The sequence below is a fragment of the Emys orbicularis genome, chromosome 7, assembly GCF_028017835.1.
Source record: "Emys orbicularis isolate rEmyOrb1 chromosome 7, rEmyOrb1.hap1, whole genome shotgun sequence".
Taxonomy (NCBI): Eukaryota; Metazoa; Chordata; order Testudines; family Emydidae; genus Emys; species Emys orbicularis.
This window is the reverse complement of record NC_088689.1, coordinates 105,420,786-105,444,151: the sequence shown is the minus strand read 5'-3', so window position 1 is coordinate 105,444,151 and position 23,366 is coordinate 105,420,786. Positions and strand designations below refer to the sequence as shown.

At 38.8% G+C, this 23,366-nt stretch overlaps 1 protein-coding gene across 1 annotated transcript in view; it reads left to right on the top strand.

Annotated features, from left to right (window-relative positions):
- Positions 1-23,366, top strand: part of ERC2 (ELKS/RAB6-interacting/CAST family member 2) — a 645,944-nt gene that overhangs the window by 338,269 nt on the left and 284,309 nt on the right. Inside the window, exon 7 of the mRNA XM_065408253.1 lies at positions 8,491-8,628. Coding sequence (XP_065264325.1) covers positions 8,491-8,628 — 138 coding nt within the window. The remainder of the gene's footprint in view (positions 1-8,490; positions 8,629-23,366) is intronic.

Genomic DNA, 23,366 nt, shown 5'->3' with positions numbered 1-23,366 from the left:
TTCTGAAATGTCAAACTATCGAAGCAAAAGAAGTGCACAGTGAAAACATTTTGTTAATCAAAACCCCTGATTAAATAAAATAAGAGTGCAGCTTCCATGTCATGGAAGCTGATGTAGGGCGGTGGAGGCAGATTGTATATTGTTCTTACTGGATCAGGACCTTAAGTAGTTACCGTAAAATCTGTTAAAGTAATATTAAAAATTACTTTCCGACTGCCTTGACACTTGATGACTGCACTTCACTCTGTGAAACGTTTCTGGCTACAGATCAATGCTTCTTTCCAAAAACCATTCCCTGTGCTATCTGTCTATCATGTAGCGGTATTTTTTCCCCAATATGTTATAGTAGGCAAAAAAGTTTAATCTGCATCTTAAAAATAATTGGTTTTGTTCTAACTGATTTTAACTAAGAATGTATTTTATCTCAGCATTTAAAAAATGTAGTAAAGTGAACAGACATTGGTACAACTCTCTATATTTTTAATTCTTCTATTGTATTAGGTCACTACGAGAGTTATTTCTTTAGTGATACTAGATTCTGGAGTATGTTGAGATGTGTCTGAAATGGACCATTTGCAGTGTGGGTCAGAACATTTACCATGAGTCATACCAACCAATAAAAAATAAATTGTGTGTAAATAGCCATGTATGGTATTTGCATTTGAGCTACACTTAATATTGTCTTTTTCAGTTGAGTAGTTCATTTTTGCACCCTTCATTATGTTTGTGTGTCTCTGGGAGGGGGTTAACGTGAGAATGGATGCTAGGGTTCAAAATTCTTTGTCTTAAAATCCAACCCTGAAAACACTTTCTGAAGAAAAAAACATATCTGCTGAGGGAGAAGGGGAGCTTGAAATTCTGTCTGTTCATAGGGATATCTTTTCCATTGCATAAATGTTTTTTCTAATAAATCTTTCTCATTAGAATGTTATAATAATTTGCAAAATATTGTTTGGAATTTGGTTTCTTAAAATACATAAGTTTTTTTACTAAATAAAGAATGAAAAAATTTATAATCACAAGTTCTGTTTTTCCTGGGTTTTCCTTTTAGATGTAAATGAAACTAATCTTATCTTTTTTGATTCACTTTACTGGAATATGATGATTCCTTCTGTAATGTGATACACATTTCAGAAAACGAATTAGGTCTAGAGAAACTAAGAGGGGTCAAACAAAATTAGTTTTAGGATTCAAAGAGCCAGTATTACAAAATATTTGTAGTTTAAGTCATTTAAAACCCATATAAATCCAAAGCAGAGTAGAAAATATGTTGAGCTAAATTAATTGTATTAGCAAATATTTAAGGTTTCATAAAAAGGCCACAGAAAAATTTCTCTGAAAAATTCTGTTACACCTCATTATAGATCGTTAAAGGCACTATTTTGAAAATTGTCTTTGATTATATTATTTTCTTGCAAATTACAGAGTACAGTATCTTAGCTTTAACTTGGATAATGAAAATAATTTTTTTGAGAATGTAGCTTTCTGTAGAATTACAAAGAATGTCAGCAGGTGAGATTTAATTTAATCCGTTGAGTACTCAAGAAGCATTCTGAGACAGTCGCCAAAAAGTGACAGGATTAGCACTTGCAGTTTATTGACAGGATGCCTAATAGATCAGACTATTATCAGAGTGTGTAATGCTTTAAAAAAATATAAATAGTGTCAAATTTAAATGATGAGAATATACACATTTATTAAAATACTGAAAGATGAGATGAATTTATTTTTGTAAAGATAATAGCGCAGTGTCAGTGCAGCAAAGGTAGATGGGGATTACATGTTGACAACTTGATGGTAATGCATGTCCTACCTTGCCAGAGGCATGCATGTGGAAAATAAAATTAATATATATATACATGTATGTTAGAGAGAGAGCAATAATCTGTCATAACCTATATCATTCTCGGTTTAAAAAGTCCATGAAGAGCTAGTTAATTTGATGTGTTACAAGATTTTAGTGTCTAAGAATACAAACTCCCATTGTACTCCCTAACCCTATTGAGAGTTCTGTCCAAGTTTAGCTAACCAAGAGATCTTGTCTATTCTACCAGATTATCATTAAACTCCTATCCAACTGCTCTTAACAAACAAACAAACAAACAAACAAACAAAAAGACTGTTTTTCCTTTCACTTTCCACCAGTATAATCTAAATAACTTCATGGAGCTACTCCAGATTTACACCAGTACCAGTGTAAGTAGGAGACTAAAGAGGCCATTTGTGTATTGCTTTATCTGTGGGCCATGAATTGAATGATCTACATTAAAACAGTTGTAATTCAGTGGGGATGTTTTTAATTTGCTGCCTGTTCTCTTTACCTCTGAGGGGAGAATTTTGTTAAATGCTGTAATATTTTAGAACATGTTTTCTTGGTTAAGGCTTGGATCATATTTTAAAATTAGTTAGAAGGGGAAGGAAATCGTATAAATACTTTGGAATTCAGATAAGCACTGCACATAGGAAATAAGTACTTTAATTTGGGGTGCCTACAATGGGTAGGTCAAGCTGATAAAAATAAAAGAGCAGATCCAACTTTAAATATTGATTACATGTTTTTGGAAACACTCTCCTGGTATTTTCCCCCTCCATTTGAAAATATATTTTGATGAAGCTGAAACATGCAATGGCTTAAATATTCCACAGGGGGTCATGAAGTAGTTGTTAGAATCATTAATACTTGGATGAAAGTAAAGAAACATGGTGTGCAAGTCTCTAAGTACCAGTTAATATAATTTTGGATGTGACTGTTACAATGCCATAAAATAGGTGTTAATGAGTTAGGAACTTTTATCTTCTATTTCTATGTCTGAACAAAAATATTACTATGTATGAAATAGAGATAATTTACAGTAATGAGCTAATCTACATAATATCTTCCCAGCACCTTGTCCACCCCCACCCTCTTTCTGTTTCCTCGAGGAAGATAGATATCCAGTAATACTCAGAGAGATGGAGCATGTAGTGTCTCTTGAGCTTTAACTCTTTATACAGAGCCAAATTCCAGACGTGGAATGTCATGCAGGACAGAATTTGTCCAATTGCTATGATGCATATTTATATATTTAAATGTCAAAATTAAAATATTGTCACCAATTCCACTGATAGCAATGATGAAAATGTATGGAGTATACTTGGTGTGCCTTTTCTAAAGCTAGTATTTTACTGTGTTACAGAGCAAGTAGGGATTTCTTACCCATAGTAATAAGGTCATGTACTCACATCATCGTACTGTAAAAAGTTTAAATTAGGATACAGTATTGGCATAGTACTATCTGACATATCGACCTAACCACTCTTCAGATTGCAACACATTTTAATAAAGAAATTACCACTAGCATGTGCACATATATTGCACTCTCTCTCTCTCTCTCTCTCTCTCTCTGTATGTATTATACGCAAACCCTAATTGCTAATTATAAATTGTCAAAATATCTTCAATTGACTTCACACATTTTAAGGTAAACAGTTTATCTCAGATGTTTTTTCATGCTAATGTGCACCCCTGTTTTGTGGTGGTTATAAATTTTTGCTCATGAGGGGCCAAATTTCTGCTGGCATAACTCAGCTGAATTCAGTGGGGTTAAATGAGCAGAGAATTTGGCTTTAGGTTTGTAATAAATACTCTAGTATACTCTAAATAATCTAGTTCAGCTATAACAGTAGTAGTGGGTCTGATCCTGCTTCCACTGAAGTCTTTGAGCTCTTATGGATGAAAGTTGCTTTGCATGTGCAAAGTATTGCATTATTATATGAAGTCAATGGCAAATTTTCTATTGATTTCAGTACATGCAGGATCTGGTCTAATGTGTCCTCTGCTGGAGCCTATCAAAGTAAAGATTCAGGCCCCGATTCAAAACAGTGATTAAGCGCTTGCTTAATTTTAAGCATGTTCTTAACTGCTGTCCTGACTAGGGATGCTTTCCTGAATTGGAGCTTTAATCTGAAGACCTTAAGTAGGAAGACTTAGTGAAATGAATGGGAGTTTTTGCCTGTATGAGGTCACATGTCAAGCTTTGAAGAGGTAATATTTTTCATATAAAGACTGGAGCACTGATCCATTTAATGGCTTTCACTGGAATTAGATTTTGAACACAATATTTATACAATTTTTCCAGATTAATGTTAAACTAATGAGAGAGAACGTTGGAGCAGCTGGATTAATTTGTACACTAAACCTTTGTGATTAATGTGGAACATGTTGATCACCCATGAGCTTGATGTGCAATGATTTGAGAAGAGCATTTCCTCAATAAAGGCCCCACTGAACCATTAGGATTGCAGTTTCAATCATATGCAGCGTTTTTTTTGCCAGGTTGCCAGGACCTACGTAAATGTCATATGGGAAGTTTAAAAAACTGCTTCCTATTAAAAATGACAGGATAAAGATAATTTAATCAATACATTAGTGCTTCAAAGCAATGTTTAATTAAGCATCTCAGAATTTGTTTTATAAAATGTCACGCCAGCTTTCTATGATTGATTTGTTCTATTATAAATTGACAACCTCCCAATGTAGTTTTCCCATTATTTTTCTTCCTTTACTATTACTATGCATTTTTTATATAACCTACATCAGCCATAAACGGCAGGAACAAAACACAATTGAAAAGAGTGATCTATTTTTGTTCTGCATCAATATTCAAGAAGACTCTTATAAACCAACCACAATGCTAAAGTTGTCTATTTATTCAGCATTATGCAGTTGTCTTCTACCATATAAGGCTCTAGTTGTAAAGATTTTCACAGCCATGAAATAATCTAAAACTTCAGGTTTTATATATGTACAGTAGTAAGTCAGTGACAGGAAGTCTGTGGCAGTTGCTTGGCCAGTCACATCTATAATATATTAAGGAAGAATAAGTGTTTTATAAAACTGCCTAAAAATATATGTGATAAAATTCTTGGAGACACTTTTGTGTGAAAGTGAGCATAGTAGCTAAAATGTTTATTTTTAAGTAGAGGAAAATCAAAGTGATTCAACCAGTGGGTCTTACTTCATATATCTTGTAAGCCCAAGCTACAGTATCTGTGAGTATAAAAATGTAGTTGTTGAGCCTTTAACACTACTGTGTGTTTAACCCTCCACCAGCCAAATAGTTCTGTGCTTCATCTGGGAGACGAAGAGGATAACATCCTTGACAATTTCTTTATTAAGCTCTCTAGTGAATATAATATCTGATGCTATCCAAGGGCTGCTGCTTAGCTGAATCATGGCCAGGTGTAACATGTTCTTAATTTGTTAAGTGATTTTTGCCGTAAAATATATTTTCACCTTTGGATATGTACTTGAGGGACTACTGTCAACAGAAATAAAATGACAGTAGAGCAACCTGCCCAAAGGTTCTGTTATTGCAGGATCAGTTGCACAAATGGGAACATTGTGTATGGTAGCTCCATTAATCTATTTTTGACATATGTGGGTATATCATTCTCCTTATTCTAATCCACGTCTGAAGATATGAAGTGGACAACAGCCAGAAAAGTAAAACTGCTGTGATAGTTCTGCATTTGTGTGTGTATAGGTATTCATATGGAATAGGTTCTTACTGTACATTGTCTGTCCATTGGAATTGAGCACCTTAGGTAATAAATCAACATTTTTTAAAATTTAACCAAACTCCATGTAATAGAAGAAAGTCAGCTTCAAGAACGATTAATGAAAGTTGTCTTACTCTGTGATGACATTTTCTGACCATTTGGGGCGGCATTACTATCACACTTATCCAAAGGCATGCTTTTTTTGAAGGTTTCATATCACTTAGAAAACTTCAGAAAGATTATACTCTTTTTATACCCATTTTACATAGTAGACCTACTGAAGTAGACAGGTTAAGCAATTTGCTAAGGTCTTAGAGATGGTCATTTGCAGAGCTGGGAATAGAACCCTGGATTCCCCATTCTAACACCCCTAAAGCATTCAGTAAGATAAATCAAAATGCAGTATCACAGTGAGGGAGGAACAACATAAGGAGTGTAGGGGAAATTTCAAGTGATGGAAGTGGCACTGATTTTCTAGACTGCTGTTTTCTTTTGGTTTGAGAATATTAAAAAGTTGTACGCTTACATAAATATGGCTTTATATATGTTATAGCTATACCCATATTATCAGCTCCGATTTGGTCTGTCTTCCCTCTTGTATATTTTTAAATTTTGCTCATGTTTGCCTTCTTACTCTTAAGAAAATTGATGTTGTTTGCAGTGTTGTTGCAGCCAGGCTATGAGCCACTCTTGGTCACAGAATATGAGAGAGAAAGTGGGTGAGGTAATATCTTTTACTGGACTGTCTTCTGTTGGTGGAAGGGGACAAACTTTCAAGCTTCACGGAGCTTCTCTTCAGGTTTGGAGAAGGAAAGCTAGAGTGGCCAAGCTAATAAGGTGGGACAAATCGTTAAGCATAATGGGTTCACATGTGTTGTAGGAGATCACTTAATATGAAGTGGGCATCTCTGCAGTCATAGGACAATGGAGGGTTAGTAGGCAGCAGGGCGTGTACAAGTTGTTGTAATGGGCCATAAAACCAGTGTCTCTGTTAAGTCCATGTGTTTTAGTGTCCAGCGGAGTTATGAATTTAAGTTCCCAGGCTTGTCTTTTGAAGGTGTTGTGCATGTTTCCTTTGAGGACGAAGACTGAGAGGTCAGATATCGAGTGATCACTTTGTGAAAAGTGTTCGCCTGTGAATGATAGGGTGTTTTTTTGTCTTTTATCATTTTTCTATGTGAGTTAATCTGAGAGTGTAATGATTGTCTAGTTTCACCCACATGGCAGTTGTAGGAGCATTTGATGCACTGGATGAGGTACACCACATGTTGTGAAAGGCATGTGTTGGACCCATGCATCTTGAAAGGGGGGGTATTGATCATTGTAGCAGGGGAAGTATAGCTGCATGTTTTACACCTGTTGGTCTGGTAGGGTCTGGTGCCGCTTTGAGTTGCTGTGTCCTATCCCTGTGGGGAGCTTGCCGAGATTGGGGGGGGGGGGGTGTTGTTTGAAGGCCAAAAGGGGGAGAGGGTTCAAGAAAGATATCTTCCATGATGTGGTCCTCATCAAGTATGGGTTGTAATTGTTTAATGATATCCTGTGTGGATTCTAGCATGTTCTTTGTGGGTTTTGTTTTTTCTTGAGGCATAATTTATACAGGATTCCTTTAAAAAAAGTTCCTTACCAATATGTAATGCAAAAGAAAGAGTATTTATTTTTAAGTTGTATTATTTTTCCTCCTTGACATTTTAAGGTTGTAAAAAGGAATATTTTGCATATGCTGGTGTTTTTTAGATAAGAGTGCATGATATGAAGTAAGAGAAATAAAAACGTATAGTCAATGGTAACTAATGTAGTCCTCAGGAGAAGATCCAGGCTACCAATCATGTACAAGAGTTATAATCTGCAGTTTAGCTTGTTTGTTCTCAGGCTATAGATAATGGATAAAAGTGCCTGGTTTGCTGCCAGTACATGGTTTATTTGCCAGATATGCTGTTTCATACTTGTTCAACTTGATCCATATCACAGGTTCTTCCTATTAAGAGCCTGCTTTACATGCAGTTACTTTAAATCAGTTACCCACAAAAATATTTTATGGTACAGACTTTGCTCAACAGATTTGGCACATTTTTTCAGCCGCAGTCCCGAAATCTTTGTGTGAGCATGATTCACATTGAAGTCAGTAGGAGCTTTCAGTGCACAAGGAGAATATGTTTGGTTCTAACTGTGTGAAAATAGGGATATTCTGAATATATTATAAACTGATACCTCAACAGGTTTTCCCTATTTTATATCCTAGTTGACCATTCCTGCCTTGTTACTATGTATTTGCCTTTAAAAGTTAAGGACCAACTTTTACTTCTCAATGTTCATACATTCTTGCCAGCAAAACTGTGGCTAAGAGCAAAAGTGCTGGTGGAGACTGGCTGCCCAGATTGTGCATTCCACAAAAAAATTAAGATGAACCAAGCCCCACTAGTTGTCTGTGAATTATGTCTTTTGGGCCATGTTCAGGTTATACAATGGAGCACTCAGAAGAATGAGAGAATCATGTAAAAATATGTATCATTAAAAAAAATCTAGACATATAAATTAGAGCTACCCCTGGCCAGCTGCAGTTTACATGTTCAGTACTGGTGGTTGCACCTTCAAAAGGCTAACGAATGCTGGGTGCACCTCCAAGAGTTTGGTTCAAATAAACATTCAGAAGTTAAGATGCTTATCCATAGGTTTTGAGGCTTCCTTTCTTCTTCCACAACACCCTCCAAATCCACCCCTTCTGCCCCAAAACTTTCTAATATGTAGCCATGAATATTGAAAGAATTGAGCAAAAGATGAGGTTGCTCTATTGCTCATCATGTGTGGTATAGAAGATCTGCAGTAACCTGAGGGATACAGCACAGTACGTGTACATGTAGTTGTTTTAGTAATGCAGATTATTATGGCTCAATTCCCTGCTTGAATGATAAGAAAATATTGATTAATATTGTGATCTATTTATATTTTCAGATTGAAAATCTACAGGAGCAACTTAGGGATAAAGATAAACAGCTAAGCAATTTAAAAGATAGAGTGAAATCATTGCAGACGGATTCCAGTAACACGGACACAGCTCTAGCAACATTAGAAGAAGCTCTGTCAGAGAAGGTAATGTTTAGCATGTAACAGTGTTATATGGTGCTCTTTCAATGAGGTGGTGAAGAGTGTCCAGAAAAAAGATGCTTTTTTAAAGTAGTCTAGCACCAAAGAAAGAAATGAAAGAAAGTTTATGTAAAATTACAGAATTAACCCAAAAAATAATCTCCTCTGTATTTTTATTTGGAATTTTATGCCTTTAACCTGCAAATGACTTCATCCCACATTAAGTGGTGGGTTGTTGGAGAAGGTGTGTTCCACCTTCAAGGATTAGAGAGCCAAGAAAGTTACCTGGTACAGAGCTGAGGTGCATGCAGCACCATGCCAGGTCAGTGTGGGGCTGGTCAGGTGACCAGAAGAGGGGCAGGGACTATTGGTACCCAAGTCAATGCAGTAAATAACCTGGTTTTGTTTTCACCTGGACCAGTCTGAGCAGCCTCCCATCCATGTAAGTAGTTAAAATACCAGGTTTCGTCATGATCCACTGTGGGCATTAAGCTAGTTGCTCCTTTCTGGTAGGGTGGGGGTGGGGTCGGGCTGGGGTTGGGGTCTGGGAAGGAATTTTTCATTCACCACCAGATTGACCAAGGCCAGGTGGGGTTTTCACCTTCCCCACAGGAGTTTGGGGGCTTAGTGGGGCAAAAAACATAACAGAGGTTAGGCTATGATGTTGCAGCTCATTATGTAAGCTTGGGGCAGATATCCAGTCCAGGTACTCTGTAGGGAATAGATGCAGTGATTAGATAAAATGGATCTGGAAAGTATTTAAAGGAGGTATTTTCATAGGAGTGAAAATGGGGGGGTCAGGGCTCCTACAACTGGTATGGCAGGGAGTCAACCCCCCCTTCTTTATAGCCCCCATTAGCCCTCATTTGAGGGGGGGGGCGAGATCCCAGCAGCTGATGGGCTGGGGACCAGGGTAGGAAGGGGGAGGGCTGACAGCAGTGCTCCGGGTAATATAAATGGTTATGGAATTACCTGCACTGTACAATTTTATCTGCTGAGTACTCTCTGACATTTGGGAATAAAGTTGTGGCTTAATTAAACTATGTTCATTGTTTCTGTCCCTCTTCTCGCTTGGCTGGACAATACCTAAATACCATTGACTTCAGTGGGACCAGAATTTCACCCATTAACTTTAAATACATGAGTAGTGCTATTGAACTCACATACTTGAACTCAGTGGGACTATTCTTGTGCTTAAAGTTCAGCACATGCTTTATTTTATGTGGAACAACTGGTAAATGTTTAAATAAACTTGAATGAGTATGGAGCCTTCCCAGTGGCAAGTGGGACCTGCTCTTAGACACTAGTCTGAATACTGTGAAATGCTGCCCTCTGTTATGAGGGTTTTCTGGAGTCTACAGATGCAATTAAAACCTTGTGACTGGAGGTGGAATTAGTGTTATCTATTGTAAGTAAATATGTTTGGGCCTGTGTGCAAAGTTAAATCATGTTCTAGTGTCTAATGAGAATTTTCATCATATAATGAGGTAGTATTATTTAATCATCTGAATAAGTTGGCGAGTGTTTAAGGGAGACCACTGCAGGTATAAATGCAGCATGGTGGGTTTAATGTTATTCTATAGCACTGCTTTTCCAGGGTACAGGCTACTCTCATCCTGTAAATATGGAATTAGTAAATATCACCCCTATTTTACAGAAGGGGAAATCGAGTCTGTCAGATGTTTTCTGACTTGCCAAAATCACACAATAAATTAGCGTCAGTACCAGGGGCCCCAGCTTCAATATTCACATCTAATCCAGTAGTCCAGATCAGTTATTTATCCTTTCTCCCTTGTTTTGTCATCTGTAAAATGGTTAATAATATTTAGCTAATGATATATGGCTGCATATAAATTTTCCTCATGTCTATTTTTGGATTTTGCTTATCTTAAATATCATTAAACCATTTTAGAAATTTTAACACTAATGCTCAAAGAATTTAAAGTGACTTGCCTGGGAGGCAATGTGGTGAAGTGGGTTAAATAGGGAACTGGGAATCAGAAGACTTAAGTGATTTTTCAAAAACTTTTGTATTTCTATAGAAATTTCTTTCTCCCATGTAAAATGGACCAGATTCTCAGCTGATGTAAATCAGTATGCCGTTTTACACCAGCTGAAGATCTGGTCCAACATGAATAATACAAAGTTCCAAAATCTATATCAGAAGCTCTAAAAGGTTTTGAATTATGGGCTTTGTCCTTTGTCTTTCAGTTTTATCTGTTTATTTTTGTAGACTGTCAAGTTGGAAGACTACACTGCAGTTCAAATTAGAGAAGTTCATCAGAATCATCATACTTGTGGAATGCTACAGCACCAATAATGTTTATGTCTCATGTTTGGAGCTAACTGTCTTTGATTGGAAATCTTTTTGTACTGGGTGGAAAGTGAATTACTGGTATACCAGACATGAGAACAAAAAATCACTACAAGACCAGATCAGGGAGATAAGGTTAATGTGGTGTGAACAGTGCAAGTAACAGGACGCTTGGTTCTGGGGAATTGTACACAAAAAAGAAGAAGAATTGCCTTGGGGTGAAAACAGTACTCTGCTCTGTTTGATTTGGATACTGCAAATCATTGGTGCTAGCCCCTTTTGCCACAGTATCACAGTGGGAGCTCATGTTCAATTCATTATCTGTTGTAACTTTTTCAGAGTCCTGGCTTTTCCAGGTACAGGCTGCCCTAATCCTGTAAACATGGCTTAAAGGTACAGATAGGTGTCTAGTGGGATTTTCAAAAGCACCTAGCCGCCTAACTCCAATTGTCCTTGGATGTATTGAAATAAATGTTTAATTGTGCCCATCTTTCCAAGTGATCCTGATGGCTCTTTATTTAGTGACTTTGCCTTATCCCTATTTATCTTACCACAAAGCTTGGTGACATCTACAGTCTTTATAATCAGTTAGCCAGTTTTTAATCTATCTGATGCCTGCCATATGGATTTTTGCATAGTGCTAACTTTTAATCAGAATGTCAGGAAGTACTAAGTCAAGTGCTTGACAGAATTCTAAAAGTATTACATCAACAGTTACCTTTATCTACCAAACTTACAGTCTTGACAAAAAAATATTGTGAGTTAATCCAATAAAACCTGTTTTCCTGGGAGACACATTGATTGGCATTAATTAGATCATTAACCTTTTATTTTTTAAGTCTCATATCAGCCATTATGTTATTTTGTCTGGAACTGATGTCAAGCTAACTGGCCTATAATTATCTATGTCATTCTTTTTGCCCTTTAAAATATTGCCACAATATTGGCTTTATTTCAGTTCTTTCGACCTTTCCCACTTTTCCAAGATTTATTAAAAATAAACATAAATGCTCCAAAAAGCTCCTTGCACAACTTTTAAAACTGTTGCCTGCAAATTATCCAGGCCAGTTGGGTTTTTGTTTTTTGTTTTTTTGTTTTTAATTTTAGTAGATTCTGGTTATCTTCCTTAGTTACTGTTGGAATAGAAAGTATTCGATCATCACTTAGTGATATGAATACATCATCCAGCTTCTTTTAAATACAGAACATAAGTGTTTGTTGAACATTTCTGCTTTTTCTGCATCATTGTTGATAATTTTATGATCTCCAGCTATCACAGTTCCAGTTTAGTGTGCCACTTGCCAGACTGCTGTGAGAGGATCCAACTGCTGAATCCCTGGGTGTTTTAAGACCACAGCGTCTGAGTGGAGTCCAGGCATTGCTGCTGTCTTAGAGCCTCTGGGCAAACTCTTGGGGTTCAGATCTATCTCCCCTCCTGAGAGCTGCAACTGTACAATCCCCTGCCCAGCCTCTAGAACTAGAACTAGTGTTGATCCCTCAAATTATCCCCATACCTTAAACTCCCCCTCTCCCAGAACTCCACCCAAAAGTGTGAGCCTTACAGTTTACCTCTTCAGTTCGCAAAGAGTGGCCCTACCAGGAGCACAAGTCTCCAGCCGGCATAGTTCTGAGGGTCATTGGGACAAACAAGACTCTCCATCACAACAAGGTAATGGTCCAAGGAGAGGACTGCAACCTGTATATGACTTTCATTGACCTGACAAAAGCATTTGATACAGTTAGGAAGGCTTTGGAAGATCATGGGAGAATTCAGTTGCCTGGAGAAATTCATCACAGTGGTTCGGCAATTCCATGATGGCATGCTCGCTCGTGTTGTGGATGACGATGAGTCATCTGAACCATTCCCAGTCACCAATGGAGTCAAGCAGAGCTGTGTATTGGCACCAACCCTCTTCAGTATGATGTTCTCTGCCGTGCTTACAGATGCCTTTTGTGACTGTGACTCCAGGATTGGTATCAGATACTGGACTGCTGGCAAGCTCTTCAATTTGAAGAGACTGCCGGTGAAGATGAAGATACAGGAAGTGACTGTTTGCAATCTTCTGTTTGCTGATGACTGTTCCCTGAATTTCAAATCTGAGTCTGATATGCAGCGAAGTATGGACTATTTCTCTTCAGCCTGTGACAACTTTGGTCTCACAATTGACATCAAGAAGACAGAAGTGATATACCAGCCTGCACCAGGAAAGCCTCATGTAGGGCCTACTATCACAGTGAATGGCCAAACCCTGTATGCAGTCGACAAATTCACCTGCCTTGGCAGTACACTTTCATATGCAGTTCACATCATTGATTAAACCAATGCCAGACTGCCAAAGCAAATGTGGTCTTTGGCAGACTACGTGCAAATGTGTGGGAGTGTAGAGGCATTAATCAGCAAAGCTGAAGGTCTACAAAGCCATAGTGTTGCCAACTCTGATGTATGCCTATGAAACCTGGATGGTGTACAGACATCATGTGATGGAGCTGAATCACTTTCACATGGGCTGTCTAAGGAAACTAATGAGGATAAGATGGCAAGACAAGGTTCCAGATACTGAGGTTCTGATATAGGCAGGCATTCCAAGTATCCATACTCTGATGAAAATACAGATAAGATGGGCATGTCATGTCACCAGAATGTCAGATAAGTGACTGCCAAAGAAGATCTTTTATGGCAAGCTAAAGGAGGGAAATTGCTCTTAGGGAGGCCAGAAGAAATGTTTCAAGGTTGCCCTCGAGTTATCCTTGGGGCATTTCAACATTGACTGAGAGTTTTTGGGAAGATCTTGCTCATGATAAATCTACCTGGTGAAGCCTCATCCATATTTGAGCTACAGTGTATGAACAGAGGAGAATTGCTGAGGCAGAGCAGAAGTGCCAGCAGTGTAAATCTCGCAACAGTAGCCTGTGCACCATTAATGAAGTAAGCCATAGTGGCATCTCTTGTTCAGTGTGCCACAGACAATTCAAAGCTCAAATTGGCCTGATCAGCCTCACATGTTCACAGAAACCAGACCAATCAGCGATGTCATGGTCATCTTCAACTCAAAGGATGAACAACAGCCTTTTCAGTGGGTCATACGATAGGTGCAATGCGTAGCACAGACACTTTGCACAAGACCCTAAATCACCATTGCTCTTCGCTAAGAGATTAAACACAGAGAGTAAAGATCATATAAAAACATCAAACCTGCTGAATGCAATGCTCTTCCCTTTGACTCATGCTTTCTCTGGGGGACCATCTGAATTCAGGTAGGCAGGGTTCTCCCTTGCATCATCAGGCTCCTGCAGCAGTTTCTCTCTTCTTGAGTAGCTGAAGATGGTGAAGACCCTGAATAGATCAGCTTCTGCCCATTTTATAATGTTCCAGTGCCTCTGTTAGATGACTCCCAGATCAGCCTCATCAGGTGATCCCAAACTCCTATCATGTGGCTTCATTGTCAGGCAACCTCTCCCCTGACAAACCAGCTCTTTTGGATGGGAGCCAGCATATAGTCTCAGGTGTTTGTATTTGAATAGAGGACCACCCTGAGTTATCAATGCTTTCTTGTCAGCACTGTGTCACTAAGCCTTGGAATTTCAGTCCAACATGAAGGCTAAGAGACAACAGAGAAGACAACTAGCCCCTACATTCCAAATGGACTTTGCAGTCTGGTAGACATACAGGGAATTCATAATTTCACACAGAATTAATACATTGTACAGACAACTCCCCCAAATCACCACACCATCTAATAAAGGACTTATATCATTTTTAGGTTTCCTGTTGTTTCTGCAACTATCTGTGAGACATCCCTCTCTGCACTATCCAATGCTATGGAAGGAAGTGCATGATCATGCTGCCTCTTGCTGTTCAGAACAGTTCTTACAGTTCTCAACAGAAGACATCAGCTCAACAGTTTTGCCATTTAGACAATCGCCATAAAAGTGAATTTGTCACTTCCCTAAAGTGATTATTTGTAGGTTCATTTTAAAAAAGTATTTGTAAACCTCCCCCGTCTTCCATGCCCCCCCCAAAAAGGCTCCCTCTTAAACACTTATGACTAACACAGGTAAGATCATCCCACACATTAAAAGAAAAATTATACACACAAGGAAAAGTTATGATTTTCCCAGCAGAAATTTAATCCCTGATCTACTGTTATGTAGTGCTAAAGGTTTCTATAAATTCTCATACTATGCAAACTATGGTCTTAATGAGCAGGAGTCAGCACTTGATCTCCACAAGATAAATTGCAGGTAGACTTTTTGAGCCCTGTCTATACTATGTAAAATATGGTTTATTCACTGAATGTGGTTTAACCTAGGTCTGCTTAACACAGTTCAAAACTCCCATTGAAATAAATGGGAATTAGGTATCTAGGCACTTTTGAAAATCCCACTAGGAGTCTCTGCAAGTTTAGGCACCTAAATAGGCTATGTCACTTAGGGCCTGATTTTTAAAGGTAAGTCCTATTGAGACTTATGTTTCTAATTCACACACTTTTGAAAATTAGACCTGAAGTTTAGCTCACTAATTCACTACTATTATATGTGCTAAAACAGTTCTCAGAGCATTAATACTGAATGTGGAAACCATGTTTTGAAAATTCAGTCAGCAAAAGACTTAAGCATGTTGTTGAACTGAATTCAAAGTCAGTTTACTTTTGTTGGTTTGGACAAGGCTTTATTCAGAGATTCATAGATTTTAAGGCCAGAAGGGACCATTGCGGTCATCTAGTCTGACATCCTGCATAACACAGGTCATATGACTTAAGTCCAATAGGTGTAGTTGAACTAGATCATATCTTTTAGAAAAAGGTACACACTTGATTTGAAAACACCCCACAGAAGGCTTTTATCCAGAGAATATTAAAACATAAAAATTAGCAAACCAAATAACAACAAAAAATCCCACTTGATGCCCCACAATCAGATGGTTTAACTGTTTTTCTCCTCTAAAATGTTTTACCATAAAAAGGGGCCTAAAAACTGGCTTTTAGTTTTGTGTGTATGATTCTAGGCACGCTATCACTTGCATTAGATTTGCACATGCAAACTTTGTGTGCTTATTGTTTGAAAATTTTATAATTTATTTGCACCAATTGTAGTGCATTGAGAATTGCACATAAATAATTAGATTTTGAATTAGAAAACATCGCCACTAGTATTTTACCAAAAATCCTAGAAGTAGAATTTGCAAGAGTATGAGTGTTCCATTTTGGCTTTTCTTTTACGTTTAATGGCAAGTTGGCTTTGTCACTGTGTCCAACTAAATGAAAAACAGAGACTGATGGAATCCTAAAATCATTACGTACCTACCATAGAACAAACAATTTTACAGTATACCTGTAGCATGTATTCATTTAATCTAGAAAATATTTCCAGGATCCTAATATACATGTTTCAGTCTTTAGTACGTTTCCAAATGATTATCTTGATAAACCGAGGTAGATAGAAACTCTTTATAGATCCTTTTTGCTGGAGTATTCTGCCTTTTAAAGACTAGTAGAATTAAATTTGATGGGATGCATACACACAAAAGTAAAACTGTTGTGAACAATGCCAAGTTTTGCATATGGGAAACACAATCTTCATCATGAGCTATATAATCATTAGACTATGGTTTTCAAGTACTACTATATTGTACCAGTCTTTAAAATGTGCTTTTTAGGACAACAGTCCTTTATCCAAAATACCAAATGTTTATAGCTTTTCTGGTGTTGAATATAATTAGGATTGATTCGGTTTCTGGTGTCAAATAACTTGCAATAATGTGCAAGATTCTAAGAAAGTAATTAGTTAGGATTGTGCAGGAATAATTAATTGATATATTTACAGTTTGTGGGCATTTTTAAATCATTCTCTAAACTGGAAGTTTCTTCTAGGCAATGAAAGCTCTTTAAAAAAGACTAAAGGTGCACTTCGTATTAAGCCAAAAATAATTTTATTCCTGCCCAGATAATTTAAAAAAAATAAGAATAGGTAAAAACACTATCGACTTCCTTGATGTTAACATTAAACTTTTAAAATATCTTAGCTTTAGGACTGGCCCAGCAGCTCAAGAGGTTGCTTTCATGAAGCACATATTTATGAAGTTGGTCTTGCCATACAACTGCTGTAGCCCCACACAGTAGATAAGCAATTGAGTATGTCTGATAATAAAGCAGCATGCTGCTACAATTCAGTTCCTGCTTCTGTGATAAAGTGCAAGTAGATTAGACCTGTGAGGTACTAGATTAGTGCACAAGGAAAGCTTGCCAGTGCAAATAAGACTAAAACAAGAACACATTGTTGGGATTTCTTCAAGTTAGCTGTTAATCAAGTAAAACATGGTATATTAGGCCCTTTTAACACGTTTTTGACATCTAGCCCCCTGCAGCTGACAGTTAAATTAGCCTTCTTTTGTGATTGACTGAGAATAATTTTATACTATTTAACCATTAATAAAATGCCAGAGTGACTATTATGTATACATTTAATATAGTTTATTATATAGGGAATATTACTTTAAGTAACTAAATCTTCAAGGTGGCATTGGTATGAAAAACAAAACAAAAACACCCTAACGTAATTATGCATACAGCAATGTACATATTTTAACATTTCTTAATCTACATTCAATGCAGGAGGATAATCTTTGAATTTACAGTTTAAATATCATAGAATCTATGATTCCCCATAGCGGTCTGGGAATTTATTTATTATTAGGAGTGAGTCTGGGCTCTTAATAATGTACATTTTCCATGTCTTGTGTAGCTCACAATATGTGACACATTAAAAAGTAAACTTAGAACAGTTCTGTCATACTGCTCAAAAGTGATGTTTCTATTTAAGGCCGTGCTCCTGCAGCTTCATCCACATGGGCGAACCTCTCTGCCTATGCAAAGTCCTATTGAAATGGCTAAAGGAAATTGTGAGACTCCGGATGAAATCCTGACCCCACTGAAGTTAGTGGGAGTTTTGTTATTGACTGTATGAAGCCAGGATTTCACTCTCTTTTGAATATGGTGTACAGAGCTGGGCAGCCTACCACTGTAAAAATTATAATGTCTTGGAAAGGGTTTTGCTAGTCGGCCTTTGACAATTTCTTTTTGCTGTATGCAAGATGGAACACATCTAAGTACATACAGGAATGTCATCACTATGTAGCCTGTTTATGTTAGAAAGAGAACTATGTAATTGTTCAACATTGTCTTCAGCCAAAGGTTCTCATAGTAGTGTTAACTCTATAATATAGATGTATGTTTATCCAAGGGAATAAAGGTGATTTTCTCTGACAAGTAAATGCAGGATGTAAAATGAGAGTAGGACTCTGAATTTCAGGCTCTTTTAAAAAAATGCTCTTCAGAAGTGCAGTATCAAATATCTGTTCTATATCAATATTCTTATTACAAGAACATCAAACTTAGTGCTGATTATTTACCTATGTCAAAATCTTGGGTTCCAGCCGCTGACCTCCTGCAGCCAGGTCTGGATCTCCAGCCTTGCTCAGCCTGCTTTCCGGCCTGCAGTCCCAGCAGGCCACACTGGGCTCTGCTCCTGGCCTTGGATCAGTCCTCTGCAGCCTCCCCGCTGTGGCCCACTGTCCCAAGCCTGGGACAGTGAGGGTTGCACACCAGGCAAGAGGGGTTGCAGCTCAGCACCCCCATCTTAAAATTGCTTATCTCAGACAACACTGCATTTGACCTTGTGCCTGCCTTCTATCGCCATTTTTTTCCCCACTGAGAGTTGAAGGGAACATTTGACAAAATGGCAGCTCCTAAGAAAGCGAAGCTAGATGTCCGATCATTTCAGCCTGCTTGGACAGACGCATTTGGATTTATTGAAAAGAAGGACCGTGCTATTTGTGCTTTCTGTTATGAAAGTGTTCTTTGTTGCACATCAAGTATTCGACGACATTTTGAAACGAAGCACGAGAAAACCTTTCTTGATGAAGCAGACAAGACTGAATCAATCAAAAAGGCAATAGCAGCCTATGAGAAGCAAAGCAGTGTTTTTAAAAGCTTAAGTGTAAGTAAAAATCAAGCTACAGAAGGAAGTTACAAGATTGCACAGTGCATTGCAAAAAACGGAAAGCCGTTTACAGGTGGGGAATATCTAAAAGAAGTTTTTCTCAGCAGTTCGGAGATTTTGTTCAATGATTTGCCAAATAAAGATACAATCATATCTAGAATAAAAGAACTGCCCATCTCTGCCAGAACAGTTGAGAGACGCATAAGTGAAATGGCAGAAAACATTAAGGAAAAGCAGACGATTGCATTGAAAGACACAGCAGTGTTTAGTGTTGCAGTTGATGAGAGTGTGGATATAAATGACGTTCCACGTTTGGCAATTGTTGCAAGATATTGTGCTTCCGATGAAATCCAAGAGGAACTTTGTTGCCTAAAACCCCTGCATGGCACAACAAAGGGGGAAGATATACTGGAAAGTTTTGTAAACCATTTTGAAGAATGAGGAGTTGACATCAGAAAAATATTTTGTGTGACAACAGATGGTGCTCCTGCCATGGTCGGAAAACAGAAGGGATTTGTAAAGTTACTTGAAGATCAAATTGGCCATTTGACAGTTAAATTTCACTGTATCATCCATCAAGAAAACCTGTGTGCAAAAATTTCCAATTCAGAGCTTAATAATGTGATGAATACAGTGGTGTGAATTGTGAATTTCCTTGTTGCTCGATCTGCTTTGACTCACAGACAATTTGAAGCACTGCTAGAAGAGATGGACAGTGCTTATAATGACATCCCACTTCACAGCAGCATTTGGTGGCTAAGTCGTGGCAAGGTTTTGGTGCGCTTTGTAAACTGTTTTGAGGCAATCAAGGCCTTTTTGTCGGAAAAAGAACAAAACTATCCTGAACTGGATGATGACACATGGCTGTGTAAGCTCATGTTTCTAACTGATATCGCTGCTCACCTAAACGAACTCAACCTCTGTTTCCAGGGTGCAGGGCAAACAGTTCTGGATCTTTATGAAGCCTGGAAAGCATTTGTTGTGAAACTAGCAGTTTTTTCCAGGGATATTCAAACTTCTACTTTTCGCTACTTCCAACACATAAAAGAGCTATCGACACGTTGCACTGTCAGTGTTGATGAGATTGGAAAGTACATGCAAGAACTGGAATCAGAATTTTCTGACAGATTTCAAGATTTCCAGCGATTTGGCCCAATGCTTTCTTTTCTAATTAAACGTGAAAAGTTCAACGAAAGCGACTTGGATTTGTCTGTATTTCAGTGGATGGGTGTCGAAGATTTCAAAATGCAACTCATTCAGTTAAAAAGCTCAGAATTGTGGACATCAAAGTTTGTGGATTGCGGAGCGCACTTGAAGCTACCGAGAGAGATCCTGGGGCCTCTATTCTGACCTGCTGGACGTCCCTGCCAGTGAAATTTAACTGTTTGAAGAAAATTGCGTTTGCAATGCTTTCAGCATTTGGATCTACATACCTGTGTGAACAGGTATATTCACACATGATATCTGTCCTCTGTCCCTCTTGGAGCCAGTTAACAACTGATCACTCAGAAACCTGTGTGCAGCTTAAAGTATCCAAATACGTGCCAGACATTGGAAAACTCAACAAGGAAAAGCAAGGGCGAGGATCACACTAAACTGATGAGATCTGCATTTTAATTTAATTTTAAATAAAGCTTCTGAAACATTTTGAAAATCTTGTTTACTTTATATATAACAGTAGTTTGGTTATATATTATAGATGTAGCGCCCCTCTCCACCTGGTTACCTCCTTTAATGGCAATCCGCTTACAGGTTTTGATGGACAGGTCTGGGTTCTTTTGGATCCCGCCACCCACTCAGCAGGGTAAATCTTTTTTTTTTTTTCTATGAAATTATTTGGTGGTGCCTCCACCCCCCTCGCTCCTTCCTGGCAGGGTCACCAGGGCAGCTTGGGCAGAAAATTCTAACTACAGAGTAATCCCCACTTACTTGCCAGATAGTTGGAGACTTCCAAGAAATAACACAACATATAAAAATATATTCAACACAACAATTATATTAAACAGGCAACAAATACAACATAACAGGGTGAAACACTATTTTTAGGGTCACCTGTGCCCACACTGAAAATACCCATGACTTGATGTAACAAGTGTAAAATTAGTGTCCTGTTGGTACGTGTACTTTGCTGGGGCCCTTGATGACCTATAAAATTCTCTGCAGTGGTTTAGCAGTGTGGCTGACTGGGTTCAGTACAGCCCAAAGGACCCACAAGTGGGAGGAGGTGGTGAATCCCTCCACAGGTATAATAAGCAGCAGGTTATAAAATCCTCAAACCCTTACTCCCTGGCTTGAGGACACAGTTCAGGGATTAGGGGGTCCCCAAAACAAATTCCCTGACTAACTAACTAAAAGACGGTGCACTCATGAACTCCATGAATTGATCTTCTGGTTTGAAGATGACGCTGGACTCTTCAGTCACTGCAGAGGGGCGGCTGTCTGCTGTCAGGGATCCTCCTCAAGCAGGAATCAGGCTGCGTTGGTCCCAGGATTTCCCCTCACCACAAAGGGGTGCAGGGCGGAAGGTGTAGGTTATACAACTACCCTAACATCCAAACTGTAGCCTCCTAGCCCAGCCTCCAGTCACACACTCAGCAGGCAGCTTCCCTGGACTAGCAGAGCTGACCATGTGGTGACTGGTCTCACCTAGGGAGCTGGAGGTTAACCCAGCCTGGCTGGGGAAATTTCTCAGCAAACGCTACCAATTGGGACTCATCCGTGGGGAAAGAAAACCCAGGTGAGGGATCGGCTGTCAGGTCCCTAGAGGCCAGTTCTCAGGGGGAACCCTGCGTGTAGGCCTGGGACTCACCAGCTCCCCACACAACCAGTCCAGCCCTCACCCTGGCTGGCTCCAGCCTCTCCAAAATGGCTTCTCCCCTCTCCTGAACTCCCTGGGAGGGGCATCTCACTCCCTATTGGTTGCCGGGCAGACTCTGAGTTTGCCTTGGCTCCTCCTCCCGGAGCTGCCAGCAGACAGAGCTCCAGGAATCTATGTAATCTCCTTGGGGGTTACATAGACTTATAGAGAGACCTTCCAAAAAGTGTTACAATGTATTACCGGCATGCAAAGCCTTAAATTAGAGTGTATAAATGAAGACTCAGCACACCACTTCTGAAAGGTTGCCAACCCCTGCTATACACAGTGACTCCACAATCTCTCTCTTGAGTGGTAACAGCTAATTCAGACCCCCATTATTTTGGGTATATATAGTTGGGACTGTGTTTTCCAATATGCATTACTTTGCATTTATCAACTTTGAATTTCATCTGCTGTTTTGTTGCCCAGTCACCCAGTTTAGTGAGATCCCTTTCTAATTCTTCATGGTCTGCTTTGGACTTAACTATCTTGAGTAATTTTGTATCATCTGAAAATGTTGCCACCTCACTGTTTACCCATTTTTCCAGATCATTTATGAATATGTTCAACAGCACTTGTTCCAATACAGATCTCTGAGGGATGTTGCTCTTTACCTCTCTCCATTCTGAAAAGTGCCCATTTTCCTACCTTTGTTTTCCTGTCTTTTAACCAGTTACTGATCCATAAGAGAACCTTCCCTCTCATCCCATGACTGCTTACTTTGCTTAAGTGCCTTTGGTGAAGGACCTTATCAAAGGCTTTCTGAAAGTCCAAGTACACTATATTCATCGGATTACCCTTGTCCGTAGGTTTGTTGACCCCCTCAAAGAATTCTAATAGATTGGTGAGGCATGATTTCCTTTACAAAAGCCGTGTTGTCTCTTCCCCAACAAATTGTATTCATCTATGTATCTGATAATTCTGTTCTTTACTATAGTTTCAACCAGTTTGCCTGGCACTGAAGTTAGGCTTACTGTCCTGTTATTGCCAACATCATGTCTGGAGCTCTTTTTAAAAAAAAATTGGCATCACATTAGCTCTCCTCCATTTGTCTGGTTAGTAGTTCTGCCATTTCATATTTGAGTTCCTTCAGATCTCTTGGGTGAATACCATCTGGTCCTGGTGACTTGTTGCTGTTTAATTTATCAGTTTGTTCCCAAACCTCCTCTATTGACACCTAAATCTTTTGTTAACACCAAGGGGTTTTGTGCTTATGTAAGGTTGGAGCCATGGAAACTGAAAAGACAGGCAAGAGTTGGAAAAGCCCTCCCTGTCTGCTGGAAACACTACTCATGCTCCACTTGTCCCATCATTGAGTTCCAACACCTTCTCTCATGCTGGGAAGCAAACAGGCAGACAGTACACAATGGCCACTGAAGACAGTCGTGGGGAAGGAACACATGGCAGATATGTGGGTAAAGTGAGGAAAAGCAACTAATGGCTGAGGTACAGAATGCAAGGCTCTGGGGAATGCAAGGCTCTGCCTCTTTGGAGAAAAGGGGCTTTTTTGATGTTTCATTGAGTGGGCTAAGGAAGGGGAATGTCTTAATTGGAGGAAGGAGAGTAAAGAGGAAG